The sequence below is a fragment of the Physella acuta genome, unplaced genomic scaffold (genome assembly GCF_028476545.2).
Source record: "Physella acuta isolate Inbredline_101_S28 unplaced genomic scaffold, ASM2847654v3 ptg000168l, whole genome shotgun sequence".
NCBI lineage: Eukaryota > Metazoa > Mollusca > Gastropoda > Physidae > Physella > Physella acuta.
This window is the reverse complement of record NW_026731687.1, coordinates 212,992-235,780: the sequence shown is the minus strand read 5'-3', so window position 1 is coordinate 235,780 and position 22,789 is coordinate 212,992. Positions and strand designations below refer to the sequence as shown.

Here is a 22,789-nt window from a genome sequence, read left to right as displayed (position 1 = left end):
TATATATGATAGCGGTTACAGTAACTATATGTATGATGATAGTGGTTACAGTAACTATATGTTTGATGATAGTGGTTACAGTAACTATATGTTTGATGATAGCGGCTACAGTAACTATATATATATATATGATGGCGGTTACAGTAACTATATGTATGATGATGGCGGTTACAGTAACTATATGTATGCTTGTACAGCTAGTAATGCAGAGTTTTCTACCAAAGTTGCAGTGATTAGTACACACATTAGTACACATATTAGTACACACTACAACACCTCATTTAAAAAACCTGTTTTATCCTTTAATCGTTTAATCTTTCAATCTTTAACCTCCCAACATTTACCAACTTGGTGTGATTTCCTGATTAAATGCTAAAACCAACCTACTTTTGTAGACAACTAATGGTAGAGTAAAATTTACTTTCCTTATAAACAATCTTAGCTTTTAAATTCTGCCTACTGTTATGTACTTTTAAGAAAAACTAAAATAAAATGTCTAAAAAGTTAAATGACCAGTATAGCAAGGGTTACAGGAAAACTCTACAGCCACAAGATATAACATTAGACAATACACAGTCGCTATCAACTCTATCATCTTTATATTATTTATTTATGGAATATGGTGGATTGAATCAAATCCATGTTAATGTCTGGTTTAAGCAGGTGAAACTCTGAAAAAAAGAAAGTGATCGATAATAAAACTTAAAAAGAAATCTATAACGGGTTTATGCGATCGAGATGTGGCCGATAGTAAAAGCTGCTGACAAAGGTGTTTGAGAAATTGATGCCGACGTACGAGAAGTTTGTGTATAAAAGTGGGCTGCGGCTCATGTTGAGGTATTCTCTCCGTAGCTAGCTTGTGGTGCACCTCGGTAAGTACAAGTTTTTTTTTCTTACCGTAATTAGAGCTTAGAATTTCAGGTTCATTGAAAATTAGAAAATAATTTTTGTTAGATATTTGATGTTACGAAGTTAAAACGGTAGGAACTCCTTACCTGAGGTCTATGAAGATTGGTTGAGAGTTTTACATGTGTCGTTATTAAATTGATGATAATAGCAGTTTCATCTGGGTGTATGTAGCGTCCGAGAATTGTATGGTAACATCCGCTGGTGTCGTTGTCTTCAGTTAAAACCTCAGATGGTAACATAAGAAGAAGTAGCAGGTTAATCGTCAAATAGCAAAGTTAATGTCGGTGGATGGACAAGTTTCTTTTTTGCCAATGTCGATAAGTTAAAAAAGTACTCAGTAGTGGTCAGACGGACGGTAGTGAAGATGAAGTAGAGTTCAGTGTGTTCAGTACAATCTTAGTTGTCTTACCCACTCCAAAGAGCTGGGTGAATCTAATTATGTCTACAGAGCAACGATCTAACTTTTTTTTGACCAGCTTTGTGTGTTGTCTATCTCAGACTTAGCTCATCTGTCTACCATTGATGCTATACTCGATAGTTAACTGTTAGAATACAGATGGTATCCAAACATCTCTTTAACGTTGACATATTTCATCAGACAACAGAAGAGACCGAGACAATGGCTCACATCAAGATGATCATCGCGCTCGCCTGTCTGGCTGTCGCACGTGCCCAGTATGGTGGTTCTCAGAGCTACTCCGGTAGCCAGTCCTACCCCAGCGGTAGCCAGTCCTACCCCACTGGTAGCCAGGCCTACACTAGCGGTAGCAGCTACAGTTCCAGCCCCGCCAGCTACGCCCAGAGCTACCCCAGCTACTCTGCCCCCAGCTACTCTGCCCCCAGCTACTCTGCCCCCAGCTACTCTGCCCCCAGCTACTCTGCCCCCAGCTACTCTGCTCCCAGCTACTCTGCCCCCAGCTACTCTGCCCCCAGCTACTCTGCCCCCAGCTACTCCTCACAGTCCTCCTACAATTACCAACCTGCTCAGTCCAGCTACGGTAGCAACAGCTACAGTAGCCAGTCCTCATACGCCCCAAGCAGCTACGGTAGCAACAGCTACAGTAGCCAGTCCTCATACGCCCCAAGCAGCTACGGTAGCAACAGCTACAGTAGCCAGTCCTCATACGCCCCAAGCAGCTACGGTAGCAACAGCTACAGTAGCCAGTCCTCATACGCCCCAAGCAGCTACGGTAGCAACAGCTACAGTAGCCAGTCCTCATACGCCCCAAGCAGCTACGGTAGCAACAGCTACAGTAGCCAGTCCTCATACGCCCCAAGCAGCTATGGTAGCCAGTCCGGTAGCTACCAGCAAGATTCCTACAATGACTACAGTGTTGGATCATGTAAGTGGAGCAATGACTTTAAGTTGCCAGTATGACATTAAGATATGTACTACATTTTGGTCGGCGTAACAGTTAACTATAAAAAAGCATTTTAAATATTTAAAACTTAGAAAAGTTTTAAGAGCTTAGCATTTTCAGCATCGTCTCTCGTTATTTATGTAAGCTAAATTTTTTATATTGTTAGACACGTTGTTTACCATTTGATGATTAGCTAACCATATAAAGAAACAATTTGTAAAAATCAATACTACTTGTTTTAATGTTGACGATTTAAAAGTTTGATTTACAAATGTTTCCAAAGACCCATGCGGCCAAAAAGATGACGGTAAGACCTACGCCATCCCCTACGCTTGCTACGGCTACTTCGAGTGCTACTACGGCGAGGCCCTCTATCGTCAGTGTGACAACTACTACAGATTCGAGGCTGGCAAATGTGTGCCAGACCAGTCCTGCTACTACGGTCAGTTGTCCAGTCACTAATTCACCGTATGATAATTTCTCTTGACACTGTAGATAGCATCTTAGCTGTGTTTGCAACACTCCGTGATCACAGAAGATTCAGTTCACGTTTAAGCTTTATATCGGCTAGGGTTTTCTTGGTGACATACACATAGACTGAAATGTCTTGACTCAAAGAGTTGACACGTTCTTTTGTTTTTTCAGTTGCTCCAGCTGTGAATGCTTATGGTGGAAACTCATACGGTTCAAACGCTTACGGCTCATCCGGAAACTCATACGGCTCATCCGGAAACTCCTACGGCTCATCCGGAAACTCCTACGGCTCAAACTCCTACGGCTCCAGCAGCGGTAACAACAACTACGACAGCAGCTCTTACGGTAGCCAGTCCAACCAAGGTAGCTATGGTAGCCAGTCCAACCAAGCCAGCTATGGTAGCCAGTCCAACCAAGCCAGCTATGGTAGCCAATCATACAACCAAGCTAGCTACGCCAGCCAGCCAACTTACCAAGCTAGCTACGGAAGCCAAGATACCTACGGTAGCCAGCCAAACACCTACAATCAAGGTTCCTATGAAGATTACAGTTCTGGAATCTGTAAGTTCAGCTTGTACTTTGATACATATTTACTTCAACTTGCAAAAAGTTAAATTTCAAGTTTAAAATACTGTAGCATAACCAACCATAATTACCACAAATAACTTAAAACTGGAGCTATATATAAAGGTTGGAAATGATGTTATTTTACAGACAATTGCGGTAACAACGATGACGGCAAGACCTATGCCATTGCCGGAGCTTGCTACGGCTACTTCGAGTGCTACTACGGCACTGCCCTCTACCGTCAGTGTGATGACTACTACAGATTCGAGAACGGCAAATGTGTCGCCGACAAATCTTGCTACTACGGTAAGTTGAGGTTATACGTTATGTGGATATGGAACATGACCAAACATGTACAACCTCAACATATTTACACGTACACACCTTGTACACACTTGGGTTTTCTCCACATGTACATACATTCACACCCTGTGATTACTACAGTAATTACCACATGTACACACCTTGAACGTGCTAGCTGTATGTACACACAATCATTCAGATAACATACAAACAAGACCTCGTTCTTATTTTACAATACAACCAGCCATCTAGTTGTTAAAGTTGCTGGTTGTTGCGAGACTTTCAGTACGCGATGCTTAGAATGTTAGATTAAAATATATGTAGACAACTGTCTAATTATTGATTTGTATTATCTGACTAGTTGCCCCATCATACGGATCTTCATACGGTTCTTCATACGGTTCATCCGGAAGTTCATACGGTTCATCCGGAAGTTCATACGGTTCAGCCGGAAACTCCAACTCCGACAGTTCCTATGGCAACAAGAACACCGCCTACTAAAGCTGAAAGCGTTGATTGGCAAAGATGGATGAGATACAGGGAAGACAGACCAAAGATTCCAGCTACCAAAGTTGTATTGTGAAACTTGTTGACATCTGTTATATGAGACAAATAAAATCCCTTTGCTACGCTTATTGATTTTTCTATTATTATTTTTTTGCTTATATTGTATAGAGACAAAACAATTAATAATCAAGCCTATTTATAACTCGATGCTAAGATTTTAGTTGATGTGGTTACTGAGTGGTTTTAGTGAGCAGAGTTTCTTCCAGGCATCTCTTCGCCCCCCCCCCCCGAACGAAATGAAATTTATATAATTTATATAGAAAATATATACTTTTAACAGTGTCCGACCCCCCGAAGAAAGTCTACCGCCCCCCCCCCCCCCCCGAAAATTTCAAGTGCCCCCCCAAGAAAAAAGTCTGGAAGAAACAGTGTTAGTGAGGTGGTTAATGGGTGGTTATAGTGAGGTGGTTAATGGGTGGTTATAGTGAGGTGGTTAATGGGTGGTTATAGTGAGGTGGTTAATGGGTGGTTATAGTGAGGTGATTAATGGGTGGTAATAGTGATGTGGTTGATAGTTCAATCAATTGATACATCAAGAATAAACTTTTTAAAACTTCCTATTTGGTATCAAACCAAACTTAACCAACTATTCTGAACATTTTTCCCAGCCCATTGGGATACGCGATGAGGGGGTGGGGATGGGTAGGGGTCTGAGACTTGAAAGATAACTATACACTGTCACATACACTTTCAGTTTGCTAGTATGTTTGTTTTGAACAAGTTTTTACACTGAGCAGCGCTCATGCCGATTAAATTAACATGTCACTAAAGTTGGACCTCTATACGCTAGTACAAACACTTTACACACATTAAAACACGGAAAAGATACAACTAAGACATTTATTGAATACGAGCCGACCCGCGTCATATCATACGCCGCTATTTAGTTGTTGTTTTTTTCTACTTTTCAGTAATTCATAACTTGTGAATTCGACAGTACCAACGCTGACACTGAAAATATTTCTTTAAAACACTATAAGTAGCTCGTTAAGGACCATAACCCGCCCCCTCTTCCTTCCCCCCCCCCCCCCCAACGTTTAAAATCGTTTCAAACTAAATTATCTGCCCCTAATAGCCGTCACTAAATCCGAAGGTAAACAGCGTGAACCACAGCTCACTAAGATTATGTAGGGGTGGGGAGGTAGGGAGCGCGTTTACAGCTTGTTTTCTAGCGTCTCCCAGAAGAGAATTATATATATACGAGCCGGCCCGCGGCATAACATACGCCGCTATTTAGTTGTTTCTAATTTTCAATAATTCATAATTTGTGATTTCGACAGTACCAACGCTGACACTGAAAATATTTCTTTAAAACACTATAAGTAGCTCGTTAAGGACCATAACCCCCCCCCCCCCTTCCTCCCCCCCCCCCCCTACGTTTAAAATCGTTGGCTCTGCTTGTAAACATTTAGAGTGAACACAGCTCACTAAAACCATGTAGGGGTGGGGAGGTAGGGAGAGCGTTTGCAGCTTGTTTTCTAACGGCTCGAAGAAGAGAATTATATATATAGATAGATTGTAGATTGTAAAACACATCATGCGGTGTGTTTTTGTCGACTCCACACCAGCTAAAGCCTTATGTCCAGATAAATGAAAAATTATCACCGTATGCTAGGTAAAGAAACCCTGGGGCTATTTCTCCTGGACGCACCCCTCCACCCCCTCCCACACCTCAGCCTAAAGCCCAACAACCTGTCGAGACCTAGACATACCGTATATAAGGCCTTTGGTGCATGGCTCTACGCCTTTCTGCTCCTGAACCTGTTGCATCCCTTTTAAGCTCTGGACCTTTCAGCTCCTCAGCTCATTAAATCAATTTTAAGCTCTCGAGCTTTCTTGTTCTGAACTTAATTAATAAATTTTAAGCTCTCGGACTTTCTTATTCTGAACCCAATTCATACATTTTAAGCTCTCGAAGTTTCTTGTTCTGAACTTAATTAATAAATTTTAAGCTCTCGAGCTTTCTCGTTCTGAGCCCAATTAATCAATTTTAAGATCTTGACGCTGAGCTCCTTCAATAAGATTTACAGTAGACCTTACAGGCAGCTGTTTCTTCCTCTATAAAAAAAAAACATCCACATTTTTAACTATCAAGCACCATTTTACAACTAAAATACTTTTTTTTTTAAAAATTACAACAAAATGTTATTTAATTTTATTTCAATATCAGGTCTTACCGTCTCGGTGTCAACATGCAATCAACTCTTCACCCAACTCTACACCACCAGTAAGGCAAGATATGCATCGATTACATTTTGACAATAATTAAAAAGTTACAGTGATTGTTTAATGAACTAGTTTGTTTAAGTTTTCATTGATAGGTTTATAAATAGAACATTTTTACATAAAACTTGTTGGAGAGGCCATCGTATTACTGTGACCTTCACCTTCGGCTCTTCCTACCATCAACATATAAAAGTGAATGTAATTTTTTTTTTTAATATGTTCCAAAACTGACTCCTATAAAATAAGTAAAATACATATATTTTCAGTAAGAATCAGGAGATCTGGGTATAGATAAACAATTTTGAAATGAAGGCCTGCGCTTCATTGCTCTGGCGAATATTTTATTGGATTTAGGCTTTTTTTTTAAAGTTAATTTTAGCATTAAACGCCTCATTTCCAAATATGGATCACATTGATAGCATTTACTTTAAAGTTCCGCTTGACCTAGATACATAAACAGGTCGCCACGATAACCATCAATATTGCACTTTTTACACACACCCATTCCCCCTGGATAGAACGGTAACGATCTAGTCCCAGCTAAAAGTACACACGTTCGATCATCGTTCACCCCAAAATCGTCGGCCAAGAAACACCACAGTCAGCGTTTTTTGAGTTCATTCATGGGTTAAAGCAAATCTTACAAATCAATTTTACTGCAGAGTTTCTTTCAATGGTAGGGGAATTAAACATTGGCAGATAATTTCTAAGTTCAGTATTGATTTTCTTTTTAATTTCTAGCTTTCTGTGGGTTTTTTTATGTTTTTTTTCTTGGCATAAAATTAAACATCAGAAAGAAAGCTAAAAGTATTTTATATTCTTACATTGACCTGACATGACCTAATGACCTTCTTACTCGCCCACCCGCATCCCGTCCCCACACCAGTCATTGCCCCAGACCACGTCTGTCCACACAGATCATGACGACCTCCACCAGACGACCTCCCCTCCCCCCCCCCAACACTCCCACAACACTCCCCTTCGTTATATTAAAAGAATGTTTTCCTTTTTTACTTTCTGGTATATACGAAGTATAAAGAAAGTCTTGTAATCGTGCAAAAAAAAAAATCGAGATTTTAACAAATCTCGACGTTTTACACCTCACTGATACGGAAAAACATAATTTTGCAATCTTGTCCGTATGTCTGTGTGTCTGTCTGTGTGTCTGTCTGTGTGTAAACACGATAACTTGAGAACTGTTACAGCTAGGTTGATGAAATTTCATATATAAGTATTTTATCAAAATCGTAGATCCTGATCAACTTTGAGCGAGATCCGATAACCGGAAGTGGTACTTTTTCTACTTTGAATTTTTCAAAAGCCTATAACTTGAGTACTATTTCAGATAGATAAATGAAATTTCACATGTAAGTAAAAGATCTAATTCTCTACCTTCTGTCAAATTTTGAGTAATTTCCGTCGACCGGAAGTTATAATTTACGCTGTTTCCGATTTTAAAAAAAACGCATGTAAATTTATAAAGTACTAATAATATTGCGCACTATTATGCACATTTTGTTTCGGCGTTCGCTTGGTGCGCAATTCTTTTTTCTATGAGATTCTATTCTATTTTTAAAAGTTTAAGTAATTAAAAATCATGTCTATATTCCAACTTATATAAGAATATTCGAGAAAGTTTAGGGGAGATCACTCCCGGTTTATTTTTCTCTCTATTCTGGATTTTTAAAATTGATTTCTATTTATTTGTGTAATGGAGCAAAACAAAATTGCAATCTTCATTATTGGTCCCCTGACTATGTAATGAACTATTTCTGACTTAACATATTCACCACATGCTATCATGTTTCCTGGCTTTGTATGGGCCTCTTCAAATTGTTTACATTTCTACGTGTAGTACAGCTGAAGACACAATCCAAAAAATTCAAGTTGATGATTGGAACTCTGGGTAACAAGGTCACATTGTTCTGTTAAAGGTCCCCCCCTTTACATTGTTAGCTTAGCCTCAGCATTTACTGAGATCACATTCGTTGTCTGTGGGGATAATTAATAACTCTATTTAGATTTCTTTTCAACAAAGCTAGTTCTTTACAACTTAACACTAAGTGTAATTTTAATGGCTACTGTCTATCAATATTAATTTTTTTATTCCATTACATATTGTGTATTAAGTTACATCAACAAATGCGAAAAAAAAAAGAAATAAAACAAAACACAAAAAAACAACAACCAAAACTTGCAGTACTTCAACGAGAAGTTGATATTAAAGGGCAGTAACTAAAAAAATGTGAGTTAATATAGGGCCCCAAGAGTTGCCTCCCTAAAGTGTTAAAAAAATTATTAAATAATAAATATTCAAAAACACTTTTGATATCATGTTTGTATGTATAAATTTAATAAACCGGTAGTGATCTCCCCTAAACTTTCTCGAATATTCTTATATAAAACAACAGGGGATGGTAACTGGGGATCAGAGGCGTATCCAGGTTTTTGTTGTAGGGGGAGCGAAAAGAGCAAAAAAAAGGCGCCGAATTTTTAACACGTTCTATATACGTGTATTATATATATATATATATATATATATATATATATATATATATATATATATATATATATATATATATATATATATATATATATATATATATATATATATATATATATATATATATATATATATATATATATATATAATTACTAGCTGTATGTTATTACTTCGCTATGATGTAAAATAAATTGAAAGTAGCACTCTGAAGAAATAAGAAAAAACACACAATGTAGGCCGACAAACAAAAATTGTATCAATCTAAAAAAAATATACACACACTACAACCAAAAACAATGAACGTATCACAATCTGTTTTGTAATTCTTGTAAAAAAAAATTTCTTACATAATAATTCCTGAGAAATTATTTAAGACAAGTGAAATAGGGGAAATAATCACTCTCTTAATATAAATATGTATATATCTACAAATTTAATCATAAATGTCAAAACAAATAAATAATTACTTTAGAATATAATGAAATTGTTTAACACTATTCTAGTTTACAAAATGTTTTTGTCTATAATCAGAATTTAATATATCGTCATCATAAATGCTAAAGTATTACAGCATAATCACAGTTTTTAAAATCAGAGTTGGTATAAAACCACACGTTTCGATGTAATAAAAAAAAAGCCTCCGAATTACAGCCTATATTTAACTAAACATTTGTCTTTTAGTTCAGATCATATATTTTTAATTAACCACTGCTTCTTTGTGTTTTTTAAAGATCATTTTGAACATAGTTATAGGTATGGAATAGATCACTGTATTGATCACACATTTTTACTGGTAATTACAAAAACAATATTTACAGAGTTTTACGTTTAAAAAGCTAATTTTCTGGCGGCATGTTACTTTGGTACATCATTACGCGTTTTTCTACATGTACTTAACAGATCAGTTCGGGGTGGGTTGGGGGGGGGGGGGTTCAACTTCATTCACCACTGTCCGGTCACTTTAGGTCAATTATCCAACCCAGTGTATACCTAGGTGTGACATTAATATCGCTCTACACAATTGCGGTGGTGGGGTGTGTGTGTGTTGGGGGGGGGGGGTGGAGATAACCAACTCAGAGTGAACATAGCGTCAGTTTTTAGATGACTGTTCTAAACATACATATATATTACACAAATATATATTACACAAATACATATTACAGAAATAGGGAGGGGGTTGTAACTGTTTCATATAATTTGTAATCGTAAATCACTATCGTCCAAACTGTAAGAATACTACTACTTCATCGTGATTACGTTTTTGACCTTGTCAAAATTTCCCCACCACTACGCAGTTTGCTCATAAGTAAATTTAAATAGAGGTGCCACATCAGTTGTATTTATTTCTGTATTGTAATTTTTTTTTAATTGATCACACGATTCAAACTGTCTATACAAAGTAATTATATGTGAAGTTTTATGTATAACATTTTCTAATTCAATTATTCGTAAGCAAATACAGTTGCCTTAAACTTAACACCCCACTTGCCTAGTAGTACTACCCGTAAAGGTTTTTTAAACATTGCAATGCATCGTAATGGTTATTTTTAGAATGGCAAACTGATGCAGCTGTTAATACGTGTTGTAAACGTAGACACTACTAGACTAGTACAAAAATGCTTAATTGCTGCATGAAAAGAAATCTTGTGATTTACATAGATGTGCCGACCAAAAATATTTTTTAACAAATATCATTGTTTAAAACTTAGAGTTTAAAAAGTTTCCAAAAAGGCGCCACTTTGCTGAAAATGGCCATAGGGGGAGTGGCCGCTCCCCCTGCTCCCCCCCTGCGTACGCTACTGCTGGGGATATAGTTATGATCTTTAATCCATTTTAAATACTGAAACTTTTAAAAAATTCATAAAAAACGTTTTAATAACAAGCTTTTATGTAATGATGCACTAAAAAGTAGAAAATAAATTATAGACTACTATTTAAATAACTATAAAGAAAAGCGTGGGTCACTTTAGTATCTATTGGATACCTTTACTAATGTTAAGGAAGACACCCACGCTTTTCTTTATAGTTATTTAAATAGTAGTCTATAATTTATTTTCTACTTTTTAGTGCATCATTACATAAAAGCTTGTTATTAAAACGTTTTTTATGAATTTTTTTTTCCAGTACTTTACATGTTTTATTTACAATAGAGTTACATTACTAAAAACCATTGCGCGCCTACTGAACATCACGTTCAGTAGGCGCGCAATGGTTTTTGAACGCAGCCATTACGTGATGGCGCAGCTATTGAAGGTGATGACGCGTGTGGTGTGGTTGTCTAGACATGCCTACTAATTCGGTCCAAATTTTTATTAATTCATAAAAAATTAATTAGGCATCCAATTAAGTCAAATTTAGTTTCAGATTGCATTGTCTTCATGTCTTGACCCACGTGCCAACTGTGAATCGTATTGGTCAAGTAGAACTGTCCGAATTTTCACTCCTGCGTTTCCGTCTAGACTGACGACAGAGGAAGTGAGTTAAATAAAAGCTTGTAAAAAAAATTCATAAAAAAAAATGCATAAAAAGCGTTTTAATAACAAGCTTTTATGTAATGATGCACTAAAAAGAAGAAAATAAATTATAGACTACTATTTAAATAACTATAAAGAAAAGCGTGGGTCACTTTAGTATCTATTGGATACCTTTACTAATGTTAAGGAAGACACCCACGCTTTTCTTTATAGTTATTTAAATAGTAGTCTATAATTTATTTTCTTCTTTTTAGTGCATCATTACATAAAAGCTTGTTATTAAAACGTTTTTTATGAATTTTTTTTCCAGTACTTTACATGTTTTATCTACAATAGAGTTACATGACTAAAAACCATTGCGCGCCTACTGAACATCACGTTCAGTAGGCGCGCAATGGTTTTTGAAAGCAGTCATTGAAGCTATTGAAGGTGATGACGCGTGTGGTGTGGTTGGCTAGACATGCCTACTAATTCGGTCCAAATTTTTATTAATTCATAAAAAATTAATTAGGCATCCAATTAAGTCAAATTTAGTTTCAGATTGCAGTGTCTTCATGTCTTGACCCACGTGCCAACTGTGAATCGTATCGGTCAAGTAGAACTGTCCGAATTTTCACTCCTGCGTTTCCGTCTAGACTGACGACTGACGACAGACAGAATGACGAGGAAGTGAGTTAAATAAAAGCTTGTAAAAACGTTTTAATAACAAGCTTTTATGTAACAATGCACTAAAAAGTAGAAAATAAATTATAGACTACTATTTAAATAACTATACAGAAAAGCGTGGGTCACTTTAGTATCTATTGGATACCTTTACTAATGTTAAGGAAGACACCCACGCTTTTCTTTATAGTTATTTAAATAGTGGTCTATAATTTATTTTCTACTTTTTAGTGCATTGTTACATAAAAGCTTGTTATTAAAACGTTTTTTATGAATTTTTTTTTCAGTACTTTACATGTTTTTTTTACAATAGAGTTACATGACTAAAAACCATTGCGCGCCTACTGAACATCACGTTCAGTAGGCGCGCAATGGTTTTTGAACGCAGCCATTACGTGATGGCGCAGCTATTGAAGGTGATGACGCGTGTGGTGTGGTTGGCTAGACATGCCTACTAATTCGGTCCAAATTTTAATTAATTCATAAAAAATTAATTAGGCATCCAATTAAGTCAAATTTAGATTCAGATTGCATTGTCTTCATGTCTTGACCCACGTGCCAACTGTGAATCGTATCGGTCAAGTAGAACTGTCCGAATTTTCACTCCTGCGTTTCCGTCTAGACAGACAGACTGTCGACAGAGGAAGTGAGTTAAATAAAAGCTTGTAAAAAAAATTTCATAAAAAACGTTTTAATAACAAGCTTTTATGTAATGATGCACTAAAAATTAGAAAATAAATTATAGACTACTATTTAAATAACTATAAAGAAAAGCGTGGGTCACTTTAGTATCTATTGGATACCTTTACTAATGTTAAGGAAGACACCCACGCTTTTCTTTATAGTTATTTAAATAGTAGTCTATAATTTATTTTCTACTTTTTAGTGCATCATTACATAAAAGCTTGTTATTAAAACGTTTTTTATGAAATTTTTTTTCAGTACTTTACATGTTTTATTTACAATAGAGTTACATGACTAAAAACCATTGCGCGCCTACTGAACATCACGTTCAGTAGGCGCGCAATGGTTTTTGAACGCAGCCATTACCTGATGGCGCAGCTATTGAAGGTGATGACGCGTGTGGTGTGGTTGGCTAGACATGCCTACTAATTCGGTCCAAATTTTAATTAATTAATAAAAAATTAAGTAGGCATCCAATTAAGTCAAATTTAGTTTCAGATTGCATTGTCTTCATGTCTTGACCCACGTGCTAACTTTGAATCGTATCGGTCAAGTAGAACTGTCCGAATTTTCACTCCTGCGTTTTCGTCTAGACTGACGACTGACGACAGACAGACTGACGAGGAAGTGAGTTAAATAAAAGCTTGTAAAAAAAATTCATAAAAAACGTTTTAATAACAAGCTTTTATGTAATGATGCACTAAAAAGTAGAAAATAAATTATAGACTACTATTTAAATAACTATAAAGAAAAGCGTGGGTCACTTTAGTATCTATTGGATACCTTTAGTAATGTTAAGGAAGACACCCACGCTTTTCTTTATAGTTATTTAAATAGTAGTCTATAATTTATTTTCTACTTTTTAGTGCATCATTACATAAAAGCTTGTTATTAAAACGTTTTTTATGAATTTTTTTTTCAGTACTTTACATGTTTTATTTACAATAGAGTTACATGACTAAAAACCATTGCGCGCCTACTGAACATCACGTTCAGTAGGCGCGCAATGGTTTTTGAACGCAGCCATTGAAGCTATTGAAGCTGATGACGCGTGTGGTGTGGTTGGCTAGACATGCCTACTAATTCGGTCCAAATTTTTATTAATTCATAAAAAATTAATTAGGCATCCAATTAAGTCAAATTTAGTTTCAGATTGCATTGTCTTCATGTCTTGACCCACGTGCCAACTGTGAATCGTGTCGGTCAAGTAGAACTGTCCGAATTTTCACTCCTGCGTTTCCGTCTAGACTGACGACTGACGACAGACTGACGAGGAAGTGAGTTAAATAAAAGCTTGTAAAAATAGAATAGAATCTCAGTAAAAAACAATTGCGCACCAAGCGAACGCCTAATAAAAGTGTGTATAATAGTGCGCAATAGTATTAGTACTTTATAAATTTACATGAGTTTTTTGAGAAATCGGAAGTAGCGTAAAGTACTACTTCCGGTCAACGGAAATTACTCAAAATTTAACAGAAGGTAGAGAATTAGATCTTTTACTTACATGTGAAATTTCATTTATCTATCTGAAATAGTACTCAAGTTATAGGCTTTTGAAAAATTCAAAGTAGAAAAAGTACCACTTCCGGTTATCCGAAATCGCTCAAAAGTTGATACGGATCTACGATTTTGATATAATACTTGTATATGAAATTTCATCAACCTAGCTGTAACGGTACTCAAGTTATCGTGTTTACACACGGACACACACACACACACACACGGACACACAGACATACGGACAAGATTGCAAAATTATGTTTTTCCGTATCAGTGAGATGTAAAACGTCGAGATTTGCAAAAATCTCGAATTTTTTTTTTGCACGATTACAAGACTTTCTTTATACTTCGTATATACCAGAAAGTAAAAAAGGAAAACATTCTTTTAATATAACGAAGGGGAGTGTTGTGGGAGTGTTGGGGGGGGGGGGGAGGGGAGGTCGTCTGGTGGAGGTCGTCATGATCTGTGTGGACAGACGTGGTCTGGGGCAATGACTGGTGTGGGGACGGGATGCGGGTGGGCGAGTAAGAAGGTCATTAGGTCATGTCAGGTCAATGTAAGAATATAAAATACTTTTAGCTTTCTTTCTGATGTTTAATTTTATGCCAAGAAAAAAAACATAAAAAAACCCACAGAAAGCTAGAAATTAAAAAGAAAATCAATACTGAACTTAGAAATTATCTGCCAATGTTTAATTCCCCTACCATTGAAAGAAACTCTGCAGTAAAATTGATTTGTAAGATTTGCTTTAACCCATGAATGAACTCAAAAAACGCTGACTGTGGTGTTTCTTGGCCGACGATTTTGGGGTGAACGATGATCGAACGTGTGTACTTTTAGCTGGGACTAGATCGTTACCGTTCTATCCAGGGGGAATGGGTGTGTGTAAAAAGTGCAATATTGATGGTTATCGTGGCGACCTGTTTATGTATCTAGGTCAAGCGGAACTTTAAAGTAAATGCTATCAATGTGATCCATATTTGGAAATGAGGCGTTTAATGCTAAAATTAACTTTAAAAAAAAAGCCTAAATCCAATAAAATATTCGCCAGAGCAATGAAGCGCAGGCCTTCATTTCAAAATTGTTTATCTATACCCAGATCTCCTGATTCTTACTGAAAATATATGTATTTTACTTATTTTATAGGAGTCAGTTTTGGAACATATTAAAAAAAAAAAATTACATTCACTTTTATATGTTGATGGTAGGAAGAGCCGAAGGTGAAGGTCACAGTAATACGATGGCCTCTCCAACAAGTTTTATGTAAAAATGTTCTATTTATAAACCTATCAATGAAAACTTAAACAAACTAGTTCATTAAACAATCACTGTAACTTTTTAATTATTGTCAAAATGTAATCGATGCATATCTTGCCTTACTGGTGGTGTAGAGTTGGGTGAAGAGTTGATTGCATGTTGACACCGAGACGGTAAGACCTGATATTGAAATAAAATTAAATAACATTTTGTTGTAATTTTTAAAAAAAAAAGTATTTTAGTTGTAAAATGGTGCTTGATAGTTAAAAATGTGGATGTTTTTTTTTTTTATAGAGGAAGAAACAGCTGCCTGTAAGGTCTACTGTAAATCTTATTGAAGGAGCTCAGCGTCAAGATCTTAAAATTGATTAATTGGGCTCAGAACGAGAAAGCTCGAGAGCTTAAAATTTATTAATTAAGTTCAGAACAAGAAACTTCGAGAGCTTAAAATGTATGAATTGGGTTCAGAATAAGAAAGTTCGAGAGCTTAAAATTTATTAATTAAGTTCAGAACAAGAAAGCTCGAGAGCTTAAAATTGATTTAATGAGCTGAGGAGCTGAAAGGTCCAGAGCTTAAAAGGGATGCAACAGGTTCAGGAGCAGAAAGGCGTAGAGCCATGCACCAAAGGCCTTATATACGGTATGTCTAGGTCTCGACAGGTTGTTGGGCTTTAGGCTGAGGTGTGGGAGGGGGTGGAGGGGTGCGTCCAGGAGAAATAGCCCCAGGGTTTCTTTACCTAGCATACGGTTCACACAAAAATCTGATAACGATTTTGTGTTAAAATGTAATCCGATTTTCAAAATGTGTGCCAAGTATGATGAGAAATTAGGTGTGGTTTGAAGCATAGATCAGCCTCTTATTTTATTCTGGGATTTACATGAGCCCAGCGCCCAGGGCGGCCTTTGTGTCACAGGCGTTCGATTTATCTTGTTCTTGTTTCACCTGTGGATTTGATCACGTGTCAGGGTCGGGCACAATGTCTGAGGGTGAAACGGTTGGCCCATTGTTGTATTATGGCCACCAAATTTTTAGCCAGAATTGGTTGGCTCATTGTTGTATTATGGCCACCAAATTTTGAGGCTGAATAGGTTGGCCCATTGTTGTATTATGGCCACCAAATTTTGAGGCAGAGATGGTTGGCCTGTGGTTATATAATGGTCATCGAATTTTTAAGGGAAAAATAGTTGGTCAATTATAAATTTGCCATTAAAATTTGAAACCTAAACCATTAGTATATTATATTATATTTTAACAAAAAAAAATGACTAACAATTGGCTTAATATTCAGAGTAGATATTGACTTCCGTTTGAGACAATCAAATAAACTTTACAAAACCTCCTCTTTTGATTACATTTTTATCTAGAATAAAAAACTTAACAAAACACCCTCCCCCTAATTACACTTATATTCAGGATAATAATCTACACAAGCATTATCTATCAGGGAATGTAAAAATACTTCAATTAAAAATAAAATGCACTAACACACTAAACCAAGGAGAATGTGGTTTTCCTTTACATCAACGAAATGTGGTGGTACTAATCTAGCAACAAAAATGTGATGTAATAGATTTTGAGAACCGTTCTCCAGGGTTGATAGTTGGCCAGTCACGTGATGAGATCAGCATCAGTCAGTGAAATCTATCGGCCGATTCAAAGTTGAGTTCAGTTTTTAGCGCTGCGATAAGATCAGAAATTTGTAATTAATTATTTGAAATATTAATGCGAAATAGCGAATTTTGAACTAACACACAAATCATTATGATCAATAAGGATGATTTGGACATTGAATTTAATTTATTCAACCAGCCATTTAAAAGTGATTTATAAACCTAATATTGGAAATAATAAAATACAAATATAAATTATATTTTCAAATATTATTTTCCATGCTGCTTAAAATAAAAATAAACAATGATGTTTTTGAGATTTAAAAAAAGGTATTTTTTAGCAACCAACAAATGAACATAAACTTAGAGTTGCATCACTTTTAAAGTGAAACAACTAAAACAATCTATGAGTTGCCGCCCATTTAAAAAGAAACCACTAAACAATTTATGAGTCGCCGCCCCCACCCCCCATTTAAAAAGAAACCACTAAACAATCTATGAATTTCTAACTAGATTGCTTTAATTTGTTGATGCAATACAGATTACACTACAGATTACACCACAGATTACACTATTCCTGACAAAATCAACATCAAGTTGTCTAAACATTTGTACTACAACTTTCTTTTATAATCCATTAATTTTTCAATAAAAACCACACATAAAACCTCCGTGTTGTAGCTCCACCAAGCAACTCCACCCAAAATAGTGTACCTACTTTATACATTGTTTAAATCAAGTTCTAAGTATGTATGTTACATTTTACAGTGTTTTCCTAAAGTAAATTAAAAGAATACGACCATCTTTTCCTTACGATTAGAACAGAATTGCCCACTTCGACATACAGTTTAGTTTGCTAAGTCTTTTTCTAAATTAATTTCAATTGCAGATCCGGCAAGTGAATTTAAAAACTGAATTAATTTCAGCCGGCTAAAAATATAAAAGAAATTTATTTTGGATTTAAGCTAATCTCGGTGATGAAGATGATAGGAGATTTGCTGACAGCGACTCGCCAAGATTAATTACCGAATGAGACTATAAAAGCGATTGTCTTCGGTCAGTGTTCATCATTCTCCGTTCCTGTGTTTCTGAGTGCACTCAAAGGTAAGTCAGCTAGAGAAAGTTTTAGGATAAGTCTTTTAGAGTACTATGATAAGTCTTTTAGAGTACTGCCATAAGCTGTTTAGAGTCTTAATATGGGAATTCGGATTTGAATCATATAATACGTCTCCTGGAAATTTAATAAGCTTTTTTTTATTTGAGTCAAAAGATAAATCTTCTGAAGTCTTAAGGTACATTTTCTCAATTGGCTTGGAAAGAGTCTTTCAAACTTGTTAATTAATTAGCGTGTGAAACAAACCTAATTGATGACCCTGTGTTAGGGACGGTAGATATTGCTAAAATATTTTTCAACAGAAGTGTTCAAATTAAGTTTGTAACGAAAATGTTTTAGCTTGCCTATCTAACTAAGTAAAATTTTGATCTGCCTCTCTATGTAATATTGTCATCTGCCTGTCTATGTAATATTGTGATCTGCCTGTCTCTGTAATATTGTCATCTGCCTAAGTAAACTCATGATCTGCTATGTTCTCAGGACAGCAGAAAAGACCGAGACAATGGCTCACATCAAGATGATCATCGCGCTCGCCTGTCTGGCTGTCGCACGTGCCCAGTACGGCGGTTCTCAGAGCTACTCCGGTAGCCAGTCCTACCCCAGCGGTAGCCAGTCCTACTCCAGTGGTAGCAACTACGGTTCCAGTCCCTCCAACTACGGAAGCAGCTACGCCCAGAGCTACCCCACCTACTCTGTCCCTAGCTACTCCTCACAATCCAACAACTACGGCGGCAACTCCTACGGTAGCCAATCATATGGAGCTGACTACAACTTGGGCAGATGTAAGTTGATGAAATATTATTTGATATTACACGGTGACTAAAGTAGATGTAAGTTGATGAAATATTTGATATTACACTGTGACTAAAGTAGATGCAAGTTGATGAAATAATATTTGATATTACACTGTGACTAAAGTAGTTGTAAGTTGATGAAATATTATTTGACATTCAACTTTCTTTTAGACTAAATGAAGATATTTCTTGGAGTAAGTTTAGTTTATTAAATTATACTGGACTACCCGTTATCATTGGATGACTGTGGATTTCGGGGGGAGGGGGGGGGGGGGCAACCATACATGACGTCATATTTTTTTTTAGTCTTTTAAAAACATCGATTTATTTATATAATGAGTTCGAACCTCATTTCAATAATAAATTAACAAATTATTAAAGCTAACGCCAAACTAATAATAATGAATTAGAACCAATCGCATGTGTTATGATTTCCCACTGTGCATTTTCCAACATAAAACTTTTCGCTTTCAGTAGTATATAGATAGGCCTACTACACAGTTTACTCTCATGTATAATAGAGTATTGTCGGAGAAGAACAATTTATTTTTAATTGTAACATTTAATAATTAATCTTTCACATCAGTAAACAAGTATAATTTAGCGCAGGTTTCTAAATCAAACCCCACTAAAGTAGGGTAAAGCATAGTGTAGTGACAACTTTATAATTTTTTGTATTTAACCAGACCCATGCGGCCAAAACGATGACGGCAAAACCTACGCCATCGTCGGTGCTTGCTACGGATATTTCGAGTGCTACTACGGTGAGGCTCTCTACCGTCAGTGCAATGACTACTACAGGTTCGAGGCTGGCAAATGTGTGCCCGACAAATACTGCAAATATGGTGAGTATCATTCTGCTGGTTGAGTGGTGTGGTGATCTACTGCGCTTTACGTGCGCATAGTAACTCAGTCTAGTACTCGTAGATTTGTGCTAAATACGAAAGTTTCAATTAACGTGGGCTCGTGTTTTTTTCTTCAGTTGCTCCAGTTGTAAGCTACGACAATTCTTATGGTAGCTCATACGGCTCATCCGGAAACTCATACGGCTCTGGATCATACGGCTCATCCGGAAACTCATACGGATCTGGTTCCTCATACGGCTCATCCAGCAACACCTATGCTCCATCCGGTAGCTCATACGGCTCATCTGGAAACTCATATGGATCTGGTTCCTCATACGGCTCATCCAGCAACACCTATGCTCCATCCGGTAGCTCATACGGCTCATCCAGCAACACCTATGCTCCATCCGGTAGCTCATACGGCTCATCCGGAAACTCATACGGATCTGGTTCCTCATACGGCTCATCCAGCAACACCTATGCTCCATCCGGCAGCTCATACGGATCTGGATCATCCTATGGCTCATCCAGCAACACCTATGCTCCATCCGGTAGCTCATACGGCTCATCCAGCAACACCTATGCTCCATCCGGTAGCTCATACGGCTCATCCAGCAACACCTATGCACCATCCGGTAGCTCATACGGCTCATCCAGCAACACCTATGCTCCATCCGGTAGCTCATACGGCTCATCCAGCAACACCTATGCTCCATCCGGTAGCTCATACGGCTCTGGTTCCTCCTACGGCTCTGGAAACACCTACGGTGGAAACTATGGTAGCCAATCAAACAGCTACAGCTCCAGTTCATACGATAACAACGGCGTCTGTAAGTACCCAGTTCGGTTTTTGTTTGTCTTCTTGCCTCGCTTAGTTTATTCCATTATTAAAACACTACAACCTCTCATAGGAGCTATATAAACTATAGGTTTATTTATACACATCTAAAACGTGATTTAAAGCCTCAAATTGTATCTCCCCCCAGACAACTGTGGTTACAATGATGATGGTAAGACCTACTCCATCCCCTACGCTTGCTACGGCTACTACGTCTGCGTTTACGGCGAGGCCCTCTACCGCCAGTGTGATGACTACTACAGATTCGAGAACGGCAAATGTGTGCCCGACCAGTCCTGCAAATATGGTCAGTGTCTCAGCCTTGCTAATGTTTACCTGGTTTAGATGCCACTATCTCCACCGGTTGTGTTTAGAAAAGTTAAATGATTGTTGACGCATGAATTTTGATAAATCTATAACTATCGCTTTGTTTTACACAATTATCATAAGTCTAATAAATCGATTTTTTTCCAGTTGCCCCAGTAGTCAGCTACGGCTCATCTTATGGCTCATCCGGTAGCAACTACGGCTCATCCGGTAGCAACTACGGCTCATCCGGAAGCAACTACGGCTCATCAAGCAACTACGGTAGCTCAGGTTATTAAACGACAGCAAACTGCAAGACGGGACGATGATGATGAAGATAGAAGCCAAAGACATTCACGCTACAAGTGACTAACGTTTTATAAACGTCCATTAGACAGTGTCAAGATCTGCTGTGTTAAGGCATCAATAAATTATTTTCAAAAAATTAATCATCTTTTTAAAGGCTTTTATTTAGCGTGCTCCCTATGTTTGTGTGCGTGTGTGAATCCGCAAATCTTGGAGTCTTAATTTAACCCACTTCCCATTGTCCGATTGAACTGTAATTTGTCACAGTTGATCTTGTATGACAATGCAAGAATATCTAATTTTTAATATAATTAAAATGACAATTAGTCATTAAAATGTATTTAAAAATTACTATATTTAATACTAAGAAGAGAAATAACAAGATAATAAAATAAAAATAAAAAAGCTTTATAGCAACACGCTTTTAAAGACACTAAAAACAAGAAAATAAAACTAATTTGTTTTCTTTAATACAAACTTTGGTCGCACATGAGAACGTAGCCATTTAAAAACAAGCGCATTTTTTCTCAAATCATTTTCTAGGCTACCGATTAGTTTTGACAAAAAATTTTAATCAAATTAAATGTAAATAAATGTAGTTTTTAATTATTTAAGTCATCTTGAACAATAACGAAGTTTAAATAAAAGAGAAAAATCCTTTAAAATTTATTATACTTGATATTCAAATAATTGTGAAAGTTAAACCATATACAATAACTGCCATTTGAGGAGGCCACATGCAAAACCTGCTCAGTCAACTTTTTGAAAAAAAAAAGGTTGCTCTTATAGCCTTCTTTATAGTGCGGCAAGTTAAAGCAGTTACCCTTCATATATTCAGACATCAGGTAAAATTGTATCCCCACAATTATGATCAAACTAACATCTTTTTGTACATTAAGAATGCCCTTAATAGATAAACTTATAAACTCCCAAATACCAGGTTGCGCATGGTATATGATGCTTAAATAGCACATAAGTCACGGCCGTTTACAAATAACTTTTATCTCAAATGCCAGTGCAAGGCCTGGCCGGTACGGCTAGTTCTTTAATTTGGTCGCTCATGAGATCTTATACATATTTTAGCGACAAACGCTTTTATAAAAGCAAGCAAATTAGTATTCTTTTCTTATTTTCAGTATATTTGCTTGTTGTTATACATAACTTTTATATGTGTTCTATTAAACATCGAGATACATTTTTAAAAAGTAATTGAGGTCAGCGATCAAATGTAGGGAAATAATTACAATCCTAATACAGTTCGATACACATATTTCATTAAATCTTTCGAATTTTAGTTCTTAAAAGAATTAACTCTTAATGTATTATATGAAAACAGTGTTTGTGATTTATGATACAACTCTCTCTGTGTGTGTGTGTGTGTGTGTCTGTCTTTTATGCATCACTACACCTTTCATACGATCGCCATGAAACTTTGTGAAGTTGTTCAGAGATTTGGGCGAGAAAAATTTCACAGGGGTGTCGTCCC

The 22,789-nt window shown here is 36.6% G+C and overlaps 2 protein-coding genes across 3 annotated transcripts; both read left to right on the top strand.

Moving 5' to 3' along the window:
• The first annotated feature begins 801 nt into the window (after positions 1 to 801).
• On the top strand, positions 802 to 4,249 carry LOC131936130 (uncharacterized). Of its 2 annotated transcripts, XM_059293037.1 has the most exons (9): positions 802 to 872; positions 1,508 to 1,743; positions 1,864 to 1,953; positions 2,194 to 2,252; positions 2,554 to 2,712; positions 2,916 to 2,985; positions 3,028 to 3,305; positions 3,459 to 3,617; positions 3,976 to 4,249. In XM_059293037.1, exons 2-9 carry the CDS (start codon positions 1,529 to 1,531, stop codon positions 4,113 to 4,115), a joined length of 1,170 nt encoding a protein of 389 aa, XP_059149020.1. In that variant the 5' UTR covers positions 802 to 872; positions 1,508 to 1,528; the 3' UTR covers positions 4,116 to 4,249. The 2 variants fall into 2 exon arrangements, with proteins under 2 accessions (XP_059149020.1, XP_059149019.1); XM_059293036.1 differs by having other exon boundaries at positions 2,916 to 3,305.
• Positions 4,250 to 18,110: 13,861 nt separating this feature from the next.
• On the top strand, positions 18,111 to 21,446 carry LOC131936127 (uncharacterized). The gene is made up of 6 exons (XM_059293029.1): positions 18,111 to 18,204; positions 18,695 to 18,996; positions 19,695 to 19,853; positions 19,991 to 20,683; positions 20,840 to 20,998; positions 21,166 to 21,446. Exons 2-6 carry the CDS (start codon positions 18,717 to 18,719, stop codon positions 21,294 to 21,296), a joined length of 1,422 nt encoding a protein of 473 aa, XP_059149012.1. The 5' UTR covers positions 18,111 to 18,204; positions 18,695 to 18,716; the 3' UTR covers positions 21,297 to 21,446.
• The last annotated feature ends 1,343 nt before the right edge of the window (positions 21,447 to 22,789 follow it).